Source organism: Rhincodon typus, chromosome 38 (assembly GCF_021869965.1).
Source record: "Rhincodon typus isolate 14 chromosome 38, sRhiTyp1.1, whole genome shotgun sequence".
Classification (NCBI taxonomy): Eukaryota; Metazoa; Chordata; class Chondrichthyes; order Orectolobiformes; family Rhincodontidae; genus Rhincodon; species Rhincodon typus.
The window spans coordinates 1794806-1809352 of record NC_063369.1 but is presented as its reverse complement, the minus strand read 5'-3'; the positions used below and the strand labels follow the sequence as shown (position 1 = coordinate 1809352).

Here is a 14547-nt window from a genome sequence, read left to right as displayed (position 1 = left end):
GAGGGATAAAATCACCCGGAGAGAGCGAGAGAGTGAGGGATAAAATCACCCGGAGAGAGCGAGAGAGTGAGGGATAAAATCACCCGGAGAGGTGAGAGCGAGGGATAAAAACAGCCAGAGAGTAAGGGATTAAAAAAAAACCACTTGGAGAGGTGAGGGGAGAGTGTGGGATAAAACCACGGGGAGAGTGAGGGATAAAGTGAAAGGGAGAAAACATCCGGGGAGGAATTACGCAGAGGAGAGATAAAAACAACTGTGGAGGAGAAAGTGAGGAAAATTTGAGGCGTGAGGGAAAACAAAAATGGGGGGAGATGCTGGAGGAAATTTAGGCAAGAGTGAGACAGAAAACGTGAGAATCCCCTTCAAAGCTTGGTCACTAAATTAAGTTCTCTCCTCTCTTATTCCCAAAGACTGTATCACTCAATATCTGAGTGACTCTGCATGTCTGTTCAATGAATGATAGAACAAGAAATTAAAGTGTATGTTTTCTGCTTTTTTCCCCCTCATAAAGATGGAGGCCCAGATGCAAGAATTTAAGGCGTTAGCTGGAGAAATGTCAATTATCCTCTCAGGCTCCCACGGGGAGGTGCTGTTGCAGAAAGCCATGATGAATAAAGCAAAAACTGTAAATAGGTACCTGGAATTTGAAAGATCAGTGAAGCAACTGCTTACAGGTAAGACATGACAATTCAGAAATTGGGTAAGTAAGCTTACATTTGTAAAATTGGCACAGATAATTCAAAAAGTGCCACAAACTGTTTTTCTGTGATGGTGTGAATGGCAATAACAATAAAGATAAAAATGTAATATTCTGGGGAAATCCAGTGGCTCTGGCATCATCTGGAGAGAAAAACAGTTATTGTTTTGATTCTGGAAACTAGCATGTTTCAAAGAATAGTATTGGACTTGAAGCATGAATTATTTCTCTCTCCTTATGCTGCCTGACCTGCTGAGCTTCTGCAGCATTTTCTGCTTTTATTTCAGATTTCAAGTATCCACAGTAATTTACTATTGTTCTAGCACTAGAGATGCTGTGAGGGCAGTACACAGACAATCTGTGGTGTCTGAACTATACTAACAGTTCTGTGAAGGCAAATTATCTTATGCAGAATCTATAACCATACCTTGAAAATGAAATAATGTGTACAGGTGGATTAAAAAAAAAGACATAAATTGGATCCTTATCACTGAACCTGCTTATACTGCATGGTTTATCTACCTTCGTTGATTGTTTCCAGTACAATTTTTAATGTTAGGTTTATACTGAATGATCTGTGCTGCTTTAAAAGTAGTTTTAGGTTAACTCCCTGTTGCTTGAAAATGTTAATGGCTAGAAATAATAAGCTTTTGGAAACATCTATGACTAATACAGGATCTTTGAGAATTGCATGATGTTGATTTCAGAAATACAACAGACACGGGAGAAAGTGGCACTGAAAGTTATAGAGATTGGAGAAGAACAACAGAAAAGCTTTCTGGAGGTGCAGAAGATTCAGGAACAGTGGAAAAATAGTCAACAACAGTATGTTCAGAAAGACGCAGAATTAAAATATCCTTTGCGACTGAAGTTTACTTTTAAGAAGTGCCTACTTAGATTAGGAAGCAATGGAGGAATGATCTCTGCAAGTGATTATGTTGTCTTAATAATCATTTTAAACCAATTTAGGGTTGTCAGTGGGCGTGGGCTTGCACTTGCGCTTGCTAGAAGCTATACATATATACTGAACTCTATTCTCTGCGAATAGAACATGTGGAGGATTTACAGCTTTTTAGATATTTTTCCTAATCAACCTGTTCAGAGATATTTTTACACACCTCTGGAGCAGGTGAGACTTGAACTTGGGCCTCTAGGCTCAGAGGTAGGGACACTTCCATATGCATCACAAGAAGGCTAAGGCTGTTTGGGCAATGCTCGTTTCTCAACCAATTAGGTAATGAGTCTTCAGAGATATTATTAGACACTTCTAGACCATTGGGACTTAAGCCCAGGCCTCTTGGCTGAGAGGTAGGAAGATGATCAATATACCACAAGAGCCTCATCCCTCCTTTTTTAAATGTTTTATATATCCAGAGGTGCTATTTCACACAACTCAATGGCTTTTCCCACCACCAAATCACCTAAATTAAAATGATGTTGGCAGGAGAGTACACCTTTATAAGATTGTTTTTTTTTTAATTAACCTGTTCAAAGATGTTATTTATGACACCACTGGAGCAGATGGGACTTGAACATGGGCCTCCTAGCTCAGAGGTAGGGACACAATTGCTGTGTCACAAGAGCCCTATTGCACCTTTTATACATATTTTCCAGGTCAACCTGCTCAGTGATGTTGTTGCTCACCTCTGGAGCCGGCAGGATTGGAACCCAGGCATCAGAGATAGGGATACAACTGCTGCATCACAAGCATACTTATTGCACCTTTTTAAATTAGACAAAAACATGGGAGACACCTGTTGCCTGGTGTATTCTCCAAGACAAAGCTTCAATCAATCCATAAGTACCCTTTTCTCTTGCAGTACAGAATGTGTTTCCTTTGACATTTGGTATTCTTGAAATTGTCCTTGAGTGCAAGACAAAAGGCTTCAGCAGCATATGTCTTTTTTTCAGCAATTCTCAAGTGCTGTGCTATAAACAACTTTTTTTTATTAAACCCTTTGAGATTAACTTGTAGAATGCTGCTTGCAGAAAGGAGTAACTTCACTTGGTATTGAAGTAAATATTATCCACCACAGGTTGGTGCTCAAACATTTTGGTATTTACATTAAACATCTCTGGTAGTGATAGTGGTGTGGCATTGTTTTTATGAGCTATCACCCAAAATGAATTTGTTGCGTATTGCTACTATGAATAATTTGTGCCTATTTAAATCATTGTTATATAAATAGAATTCCCAAGTGTTTTAAAGATTTTGATTTTTCTTGAACCGCCATGTGAATGCATTGTCTCAATTTCATCTTTACCTTTGTGAAACATTTTGTACCTAGCTCATACATGAGCAATGTTATAATCACATATTGTTCCTTTTCTTAACATACAAAAGTCACACTTTTACAGCAAGAACTGGAGGAACTTGAAAGGACTGAGAAAGAAATAACCAAAATAGAAGAAGAGGTAGCTGAAGACACGACAGTGGTTATTCCTTCTACCAAGTAAGTTTTGAAGTAATGCATAAGTTTGCTTAAAATATTCTTGTCTTGTTACTCTGAATCAGTATTCTGTATGGAGTGGTAGAAAATCAAATTCTTGAACTCGCAGGATATTTTTTGGTGTATATAGAGAGAGATAAATTCACTACATCACAATTTGGAAAAAATACCCAATATTTTTAGACGACTTCTGAGCAGCCAATAAGGTGAAAAGCTACTTGCTCTCAGGTCATCCACTATGATTGTGGGTCGTAGAAACTGATGGCCAAAATGTAGAAATTTTTGCTGGGTTGGGGAAGAGGTATTGTCACTGGACTAGCAATTCAGAGACTCAGACTAATGCTCTAGGAACTTGGATTCAGATCCCACCATGGCACATGTGAAATTTGAATTGATGAAAGTCTGATATTTTTTTTAAAAATCTAGCCTAATGCTACCAGGTAACTGTTGTAAAAACTCATTAGGCTCACTGATGTCCTGTATGGTAAGGAAATCTGTTGTCCTCACCTAATCTGGCCTGCCTGTAATTCCAGACTCTCAGCAAGTTAGTTGACTCTTAACAGGCCTCTGAAATGGCTCTAGCAAGAAAGAAGAAATTGTCCAAGCAGAAATTGTGTATGGGCAATAAATGTTGGCTCAGAGAACAACTGCACAACTGATGCTTGGAAAACAAACTCCAGGAGGAGAAAAACATATTTTTCTAAGCTAACTGTTATGAGACGATACATTTTCTACCATTCAACTGAGAAAGTGACCAGCCTGGATTGAGTCCCCAGCCGTGCACTCAGATCCAAGAACCAGTTGGCGGGAGTAATTGCAGACATCTTTAACCTCTCCTTACTATGATGTAAGGTTCCCACTTGCTCCAAGAGACCACTATTGTCCCAGTAGCGAAGAAAATCAGGCGAGGTGCCTTAATGACACATACCTGGTGGTTCTGACATCCATCTTTATGAAGTGCTTCATGAGGTTAGTAATGGCACATTATCAACTCCAGTCTCCCAGATTGTCCTGATCTTCTACAATTCGCCTACTGTCACAATAGGCCCTTCACTCACTCCTGAAACATCTGGATGACAAGGACACCTACGTCAGACTCTTATTTATTGACTTTAGCTCTGCCTTCAACACCATACTTCCAACAAAAGTCACCTTCAAACTCCAAGACCTACGACTCTGCTCCCTGCTGTGCAAATGGATCCTTGACTCTCTGACCCGCAGACCACAATCAGTAAGGATAGGTGACAATACCACCTCCACAATAATCCTCAACATCAGTGCCCTGCAAGGCTGCATACTCAGCCCTTTATGATAGTCCCTATATGCTCACGACTCAGGCCAAATTCAGCTCTAACTCCATTTACAAATTTGCTGATGATACCACTGTAGTGGGTCATAGAATCATACAGCATGGAAACAGACTGTTTGAACCAACTTGTCTATACTGACCACATTTCCCAAACTAAACTAGTCCCACTTGCCTGTTTTTAGCCCATATCCCTCTAAATCTTTTCTATTCATGTACCTGTCCTAATGTCTTTTAAATGTCTTAATTTTACCTGCATCTATTGTTTCCTTCAGCTCATTCCGTGTATGAACCACACTGTGTGAAAAAGTTGTCCCTCCGGTCCCTTTTAAACTTTTCTCCGCTCACCTTTAAAATATTTCCTATAGTTTTGAACTCCCCTCCCCTATGGAAAAGCCCCTTGGTATTCACCTTATCTATGTCCCTCATGATTTTATAAACCTCTATATCGTCACCTCTCAACCTCCTATGCTCCAGGGGACAATTTCCCAGCCTATCCTGCACCTCCTTATAATACAAACCTTCCAGGATCTCAAACGATAAGACCGAGTGCAGGAAGGTGATAGACAGCTTCATGTGGCATAGTGTAAAAACACAATCTCTCCCTGAATGTCAAAAAAATGAAGATGTTGGTCATCTTCAGGAAGTGGTATGGAGAACACACCTCAATCTATCAGTGGTGCTAAGGTGGAGGTAATTGCGAGCTTCAAGTTCCTCGGAGTAAATATCGCCAACAATTTAGCCAGGTCGATCCATATCGATGCTACAGTCAAAAAAGCACACCAAAGCCTCTGTTTCCTTAGAGGGCTAAGGAAATTCAGCATGCCCACGATAACTCCTACAATTTTTTGTAGATGCAGCATAGAAAGAATCCCATCTGGAAGCATCACAGCTTAGTATGGCAACTGCTTTGCCCAAGGTCGCAAGAAATTAGAGAGTTGAGAACACAGCCCAGTCCGTCATGAAAACCAGCCTTCCTTCCGTTGACTCAGTCTACAGGTATACGCTGCCTTGAGAAAGCAGCCAACGTGATCAAAGACTCCTCCCACACCAGTTATCGTCAATAGACGTGAAGCTGGAAAACCACAGCAGGTCAGACAGCATCCAAGGAGCAGGAAAGTCAGTGTTTCGGGCCGAATGAAGAAGGGTTTTCCAGCTTCATGTCTATTAGAACAAAGAACAAGAACAAAGAAACTTACAGAACAGGAACAGGCCCTTCGGCCATCCATGTACTGACATGCTGCCCATCATTGCTAAAACCCCCTACCTTTCTGGGAACCGTATCCTTTTATTTCCATCCTATTCATGTATTTGTCAAGACGCCCTTTAAAAGTCACTATCGTATCTGCTTCCACTACCTCCCCCAGCAGCGAGTTCCAGGCACCCACCACCCTCTGAGTTAAAAAAAAAACTTGCCTTGTACATCACCTTTAACCCTTACCCCTCGCACCCATGGCCCATGGTAACTGACTCTTCCACTCTGGGAAAAAGCTTCTGACTGTCCAGTCTGTCCATGCCCTTCATAATCTTGTAGCCCTTTTATCAGGTCCACCCTCAACCCCCATCGTTCCAGTGAGAACAACCCAAGTTTCTCCAACCTCTCCTCCTAGCTAATGCCCTCCATACCAGGCAACATCCTGGTAGATCTTTACTGTACCCTCTCCAAAGCCACCACATCCTTCTGGTGGTGTGGCGACCAGAATTGAACGCAATATTCCAAATGTGGCCTAACTCAGGTTCTATAAAGCTGCAACATTACCTGCCAATTTTTAAACTCAGTGCCCCAGCCGATGAAGGTAAGCGTGCCATATGCCTTGTTCCTTACCTTTTCCACCTGCGTTGCCACTTTCAGTGACCTGTGTACCTGTATACCCGTATACCCAGATCCCTCTGCCTATCAGTACTCTTAATGGTTCTGCCATTTTCTGTATATTTTCCATCTGGATTAGACCTTCCAAAATGCATTTCCTCACATTTTTCCAGATTAAACTCCATCTGCCATCTCACTGTCCAAGTCACCTACCGATCTATATCCTACTGTATTCTTTGACAGTCCCCATCGCTATTTGCAATTCCACCAGCCTTTGTGTCATCAGCAAACTTACTAATCAGACCAGTTACATTTTTCACTAAATCATTTATAAATATTACAAATAGCAAAGGTCCCAACACTGATCCCTGAGGAACGCCACTAGTCACAGCCCTCCATTCAGAAACTCACCCTTCCACTGCTACCCTCTGTCTTCTATGACCGATCCAGTTTTTTATCCATCTTGCAAGCTCACCTCTGAACCTGTGTGACTTTACCTTTTGTATCAGCCTGCCATGGGGGACCTTGTCAAAGGCCTTACTGAAGTCCATGTAGACAGCATCTGCTGCCCTACCCTCATCAATCATCGTCTTCACTTCCTGAAAAAACTCAACCAAGTTAGTGAGACATGACCTCCCCTTCGCAAAGCCATGTTGCCTCTCGCTAATACGCCCATTGATTTCCAGGTGGGAGTAAATCCTGTCTCGAAGAATCCTCTCCAGTAATTTCCTTACTATTGACGTAAGGCTCACTGGCCTGTAATTAGCTGGATTATCCTTGCCACCCTTCTTAAATAAAGGAACAACATTGGCCATCCTCCAGTCCTCTGGGACTTCCCCTGTAGCCAGTGAGATACAAAGATTTCCATCAAGGCCCCAACGATTTCCTCCCTTGCCTCTCAGTATTCTGGGGTATATCCCATCAGGGCCTGGGGACTTGACTACCTTAATGTTTTTCAAGACTTTCAATACCCCCTCCTTTTTGATCTCAACATGTCCCAAACTATTTGCACACCCTTCCCCAAACTCATCATCCACCAAGTCGTTCTGTATGGTGAATACTGACGCAAAGTACACATTTAATACCTCACCCATTTCCTCTGGCTCCACACGTAAACTCACTTCCTGTCTTTGAGTGGGCCAACCCTCTGCCTGGCTACCCTCTTAATCTGTGTATATATATAAAAAGCCTTGGAATTTTCCTTAATCGTGTTGGCCAATGACTTTTAATGACTTCTTTTAGCCCTCCTGACTCTTTGCTTAAGTTTCTTTCGACTTTCCTTGTATTCCACCCTTGCTTTGTGTGTACCCAGCCTCCTAGCCTTGATAAATGCTTCCTTTTTCTTTTTGATTAGGCTCACAATATCTCTCGTTATCCAAGGTTCCCTAAACTTGCCATTCTTATGCTTCATCCTTAAAGGAACATGCCGGTCCTGAGTTCCCAGCAACTTATACTTGAAAGCCTCCCACATAGCGAATGTTGATTTGCCCTCAAACATCTGCCTCCAATCTACATTCTTTGGTTCCTGCCTAACGTTGTTGTAACTAGCCTTCCCCTAATTTAGCACCTTCACCTGACAACTACACCTATCTTTATCCATCGGTACATTAAAGCTGACTGAATTGTGATCACTGTTCCTGAGCTGCTCTCCTACTGAGACATCGACCACCTGGCCAGTCTCATTCCCCAATACTAGGTCCAGTACGGCCCCTTTCCTAGTTGGACTATCTACATACTGTTTCAAGAAGCCCTCCTGGATGCTCCGTACAAACTCTGCCCCATCCGAGCCCCAAGCACTAAGTGAGTCCCAGTCAATATATGGGAAGTTAAAATCACTCACAACAACAACCCTGTTACTTTTACATCTTGCCAAAATCTGCCTATATATCTGTTCTTCTTTCTCCTGCTGGCTGTTGGGATTTACTATAGGCCTCCCAAGCATTGTGATTGCACCCTTCCTGTTCCTGAGCTCTACCCATATTGCCTCGCTGTATGAGCCATCCAAGGTGTCCTCCTGCAGTACAGCTGTGATATTCTTCTTAACGAGTAGTGCAACTTCCCCACCCTTTTTATATCCCCCTCTATCCTGTCTGAAACATCTGTATCCTGGAACATTCAGCTGCCAATTCTGTCTGTCCCTTAACCAAGTCTCTATTCGCAACAACATCATTGTTCCAAGTACTAATCCATCATAGTTCCAAGTACTAATCCACTATTGACTCTGGCTTCCAGCATTTGCAGTCCTTACTGTCTCCAACTCACCCCAGTTATACTCTCTTCCATCCCCTTTCCATCGGTCAGCAGATACAAAAGTTGAAAAACATGTATCAACAAATTTGATAACAGTGGGGAAGAAACTTCTCAGACTTATGAACAGACCTCTCACATATTAGAGATAGTAAGAACCACCGATGCTGTGTCCCGACCTGAAACGTCAGCTTTCTCCTCTGAAGCTGCCTGGCGTGCTGTGTTCCTCCAGCTCCACACTCTGTTATCTCATGTATTGGAGTTGATTTTTCTCTGTAGTTGTAACACTATATTCTGCATTCTGTTCTCTTACCCTGATGTACTTATGTAAGCTATGATTTGTCTGGTTAGCATGGAAAACAATACTTTTCACTGTATCTTGGTACTTGTGACAATCATAAATCAAAGCAAATCAAATCAAGATGTAACAACAAGTACTAAGGTATACTGCCTCATTCCTTAAATGAGCTGCTTACAAGTTAAATGGTTTTACTGTCAGTTGGCATCATGTTATCACTTGTGTAAAATGCTTATATTCAAATATGATTTCATGCAGGTACTTGGCTCATATCTTCCATAAGGTCACTAAAATCATTTGGGACTATGACAGCGATCCATCTCTTGTGAAAGGTGGTATCCTTTGATTTGTGACTTTGAAAATAAAGTAGACAAAACCAGATGTAAGACCTCAACTACCTTTAGTACAAGGGATAGATGAATCAACTAATATTACCATGCTTTTCAGCAATGTAAAGACTACAGAATCTCATTCTATAAAGCCTCGGAAAATATGATGCTTTAGGAATCTTGAATTCAATAACGTAAAATACGGCAAGGGAAAAGCATTTGGCACAAAAATGAGTGAGTTTCTTGGAGTCAGGTAGGAACATGATTTGAATGTTCAGTCTCAAGTCAGTTCTTCTGCTCCTTTCAGATGATGGCTGTCTCTGTCCACCTGCCTCAGCTCCATAATCCCCTAATGTGCTTATCTTAAAAACAATTATTGATGTCTGATTTAAAATTGCTAATTTAGGTAACACCCTCTTGTTTTTAGTGACTGAGAGGTCCATATATCTCCCATAATTTGTTTCCTTATCTCATTCCTGAATGTTAAGGTTGCCAACTCTTTACCTAGGTTTCTTCATTAGCAGTAAGTTTCTACCTCAGTCATATTATTCTTTAACCTTTTATTCCAGAGAACTCAAATCTAAATATTTTCTCGTACTTTAAACCTTGGGGGCCATGGTAATATTCTGATGAACCTGCATGGCAGTCTCTTTTCAAGGCTAATATGCCTCTTCTACAGTTCTGACTACAAAATCCAGAAATTGTCTAATGAAGTTTTGCAGGCTTATTTTTCTATTCCAGTCCTGTAGTTATAAATGTTAACATTGCATTCATGTGCTTGATTTTGTTTGTACATGACCTTTACATTTTTATTGATCTGTGCACGTGGACTTCAGAATCTCTTTGGATCTTTATTACCCCCAGTTTGTCATTATTACAGTGTTCTGATCTATCCTCTTTTGGTCCAAGATGAATGATTCTTACTTTTCTGTATTGAAATTCATCCAGTCCAAATTTACTGAATTTTATTTTTTTCATTTATTTTTCTAGTCAATTATGCACCTCTTGAGCAGGTGGAACTTGAACCCAGATCTCTCAGTCCGGAGTAGGGACACTAGCTCTGCACATTAAGAGGGCCCTAACCAAAAGGCTAGGGTGGAGCAAAGGAACTGCTGGATTTTGAACTCACGATGCCCCATTTACTTGACAGCCGTTTAAACTGACTAAGCCACAGTGCCATCTTTAGTTAATCTATTATTATCTCAATATTATTTAAAATATCTGTCTACACTATTTACTATGCCACCATTCTTCCTCATTGGCAAATGAGGATTAATGGCACCCTGTTGTCAATATAGTAAATAGTTGAAATCATAGTCCACATCCTTGTGGGACACCTCTAGACACTTCTTTTCAATTTGAGTATGTATACTTTATCTCTACTATCTTCTCCCTGTCCAATCTGTTCATCATGTCAGTAATTTGCCTTTAATCCATAACGTTAATTTTAACTAATGTTCTCTTTCATGGAGACTTAGCAAATGCCTTCTGGAAGTGTGTGTGACTTGTATTCTTCAGTCATATTCACTCAATTCAAAAATGGTATGTTATTTGTTGAGACTTTTTTGTATGTAATGGTTTCCTTAACTATTATGTCAGTTCATTTTGGGACAGGTATAGCACAGCCGATTAACATTGACTCTACCAAGCACTCTGAGAGTTTCATCTGTGATTATCTGTGGAATCTGTTAAGCACAGATTGGTAAATTGTTTTCTGAGCAAGAATGGAGAATAAGTGAACTGTTCATTTTGAATTGCTGTTTTTGTGCATCTAATATTTTTAATACCACCCAATATAGACCACTGCTTTTCTGTTTAGTCAACTCAAATTAGTGCTTGGTTGCTTTGTCCTTAATTACAGATTCTGGTAGCTTCCCTGTAACAAATGCTAAATAAATGGGCATATAATTTCCTGGTTTCTCTTTTTGTGGAGGAAATGTGGGAATTTAAATTGAAGGCAAGAATGCCAGTGAATGAGTAAAAATGTAAAATAATTCTGACAAACTAGCTATTCTTGTCTGCTGAAACCTTTGCTACTTTATTTCCAACCATGGATGATTTCCAACCATGAATTTGACTACTTTAGTCTTAGTGGAAATATAAGATTGGTATGAGAGCATTTGAAAAAAGTGCATAATGTCACATCAGTGAAAAGCAATAGTTCATAGCAATGAGAAAAGAATCACCAATGTCATTCGAAAGCGATTTGATCTATGAGTTATAGTGAATGTGCTGAAAATCACGTGGTTAGGTTGGGCTAAAACATTTAAATTGCTTCTTTAGTTGGAGAAGAAATTGAGATGGAAAGTAATAAACAGAATATAAAGCGGCATGATGACTCAGTGGTTAGCCCTGCTGCCTCTCAGTGCCAGGGGCCTGGGTTCGATTCAACCCTCAGGCAACCGTATGTGGATCGATTTTGCACATTCTCCCCGTGTCTGCATGGGTTTACGCCAGGCGCTCCAGTTTTCCCCCCACAGTACAAAGATATGCAGGATAGGTTGATTGGGCAATTTAGCATGGCCATAGTGTTCAGAGGTGTGTAGATTAGGTGTATTAACCATGGGAACTGCAGGGTTACAGGGAAAGGGTGGGGGAATGGGTTTGGATGGGATGCCCTTTGGAGGGATGGTGAGCACTTGTTGGGCTGAAGGGCCTGTTTCCCCACAGTAGGGATTCTATGATATCAAGTGATATTGTGTTTAAACCGCAAGCCACCTTTTAATAAACTCTGTATAGGTAGAAGAAAGTGGTATTTTTTTTTTGAGATTGTTTTGTATGTAATGGTTTCCTTAAGTATTTATGTCAGTTCATTTTGGAATGGGTATAACACAGCCCATTAACATTGACTCTACCAAGCACTCAGAGTTTCATCTGTGATTATCTGTGGAACCTGTTGAGCACAGATTGGTAAATTGTTCTCTGAGCAATTATGGAGAATAAGTGAACTGTTCATTTTGAATTGCTGTTTTTGTGCTTCTAATATTTTTGAAGTCATGGCTTTAATCTTGGAAAGTACAATTTAGCAAGTCTTACTGGTGGATTCATGAGTGTGTGGTGTTTGACAAAATATAGACCAATCTCCTGTTGATGCATTTTGGGATGATTGCAAGAAAAGATACAAAGTTACCAGGATTACTTGCATGTGGCAACATGTGCAGTGCTTTTCCTAACGACATTGCTGAAATTGAAAATTCATTCCTTGTGAGAACTTGCAGGCACAAACCTGTGTGCCACCACTCCATATCATAGAATGCTGTAAAAAATTTTTTTTTTTTTTGCAGGAAAGGTCTATATGTTTATGTGAACTTTTACAAAAACATTTAAATGATTGGTCCATTTGTGTTGTCTGGCATTGATTCGTGAATCCAGTCTACTGAGCATTTGTATTGGATAAATATTATCTGTTCTTTAGTCATGTTGTAGATTAGCAAACGTTAAATGAAAATATTAAGCTTTACTCCTTTTGAAAATGGATTAGCTGGCTTCCTGAAAATAGTGTGCAGCAAATTGGGGAAAACAAAAAACTGGATGCAGTACACTGGAAGTGTGTGTGTCCGATTTCAGAACTGTGACATGAATGCAAGCATGGCTCATATTGAGGATCTTTATGTTATTTATTTCAGTGTTTGATAGTTGCAACTGTGTCCCCCTTTTCCTAAGCTATTTTCTATGCCTACCTCAGTAATATTTTTCAGTTCTAATAAAGTGGTTTATACCCTTTCCTTATCTTTTGCTTCTCTGGACTTAATAATTGTAGGCAACCAATGTTTGTTGAACAGCTGGAACCTTGCATCAGCAAAGAAGACTGGAATTAGTGTGTTCTACCAAGGTGCAAGCTTTTCACCTGTGATTGAGATGCTATCCCTTAACTTTTACTGCAATTATATCAATAACAGTCATCATTAAATTGAAAAGAATAAACTAATACCTTCCTACTAGAACATCACAATCTATTCACCCATCAGCTAGATTAGTGCATAAATAATAAACTTGATTATTTCCTATCAAGAACAGCTGCAAATTGCTAAGGAAATTTATCCATTCCAATCCATAGTTGAGGACTTTAAAATATGTAATATTAATAAGTAAGCCTAAATGGAGGTAAAACATTCTGTTGCATTCTTCATAGAGGCAGGAATACCATTATTCGTGCATCAATTTGTCCATCTGTTTATGAGCCTATGGGAATAAAATGGGTGTTGATTTTTGCCTACAGAATCAGTTAAGTAATTTGTTATATGGTTTTGGATATCCCGAGGACGTCATATGACCAATAAGTGCAAGTAGCATTGCTTCTACACGGACAAATATTTTGAAGCTGGGTCTGTGGAAACAGTGACACATCCAAATAGTGGGAGAAGGCAATTTAAGTATATAGGAGAATGACTATTCAAGACAATTCTTGCAGCTAACATGTAATGTTAATAACGAGACTATCATATTTTCCCTTCACAGTACAGGTGCTCTGGTGGTTATGCTGTTACCCCAAATGAGAATGAATAGTTACACAAACATGTGGTCTCTTGTTTTATTTTGTTCAATATGGGTGGTGATGTACTGCTAACGTTACTAGAGCTGTATCTAGCCCACGCTATCCCTCTGTGACATAAGTTCAAATTCCACCACAGTACGTGTGAAATTAAAGTTCAATTAATAAAACCGGGATTAGAAGATGGCCAACGACGGCTTCATGGTCACCAATAAACTGCTGTAAAAACACACATGGCTTACTAATGTACTTTAGGGAAGGAAATCTGCCATCCTTGCCTGGTCTAGCCTACAGATGACTTAAGACCAGAAATGTGGGTTGTTGAGTGTTTTCTGAAATGGCCCAGCAAATCATTCAAACTGCTGCAAAGTCTAAAAAAGAATGATTCTGGACCACCCAACATTGATCTTGCACTTCCTGTTAACAGCCCTGCAAATGCTTCTTTATAGAGATGAATGCTTGTGCCAAATTTCTGAAAGCTGGCTCTCTGACCAGTCAAACCTGATATTACCTGTAAGATGTAATTCCATGAATGTGTCTACATCCCAAACACCACTATCAACTAGCACGACAGACCCATCAGTGTTGAAAGAACAATACTATGCATTTGGATAGTGGTTGTCTTGGGTGTCCTGAATGTTGAGATCTCATGACATTATCAAACATGGGCAAGGGAACTTCCTGCTGATCATCACATATTGTCTTCCTCAGCTGATAAATCTGTACTCTTCCATGTTGAAAAGGAATTGGAAGAAGCACTGAGGATGGCAAAGGCATCTGCACACTGGGTGGAGGACTTCACTGTCTTTCACTGAGTGGTCTGGTAGCACTGCTGACTCAGCTGATTGAATACTCCATCTCTGCATAGCACTGAGGTTCCCAGCATATACAGTTCTGTTCTCCACCTAATTAGATTCA

The 14547-nt window shown here is 40.2% G+C and overlaps 1 protein-coding gene across 4 annotated transcripts in view; it reads left to right on the top strand.

Annotated features, from left to right (window-relative positions):
- Window positions 1–13460, top strand: part of spc24 (SPC24 component of NDC80 kinetochore complex) — a 19927-nt gene extending 6467 nt beyond the window's left edge. For 2 of the 4 annotated variants that reach the window (XM_048618098.1, XM_048618097.1), the window contains exons 2-6: window positions 512–674; window positions 1405–1549; window positions 3046–3150; window positions 9067–9143; window positions 10737–13460. In XM_048618098.1, coding sequence (XP_048474055.1) covers window positions 512–674; window positions 1405–1549; window positions 3046–3150; window positions 9067–9143; window positions 10737–10843 — 597 coding nt within the window. In that variant the 3' untranslated portion in view covers window positions 10844–13460. Of the gene's footprint in view, window positions 1–10; window positions 33–508; window positions 675–1404; window positions 1550–3045; window positions 3151–9066; window positions 9144–10736 lie in introns of those variants that run through there. The other 2 variants (XM_048618096.1, XM_048618095.1) reach the window with 2 other exon arrangements.
- The last annotated feature ends 1087 nt before the right edge of the window (window positions 13461–14547 follow it).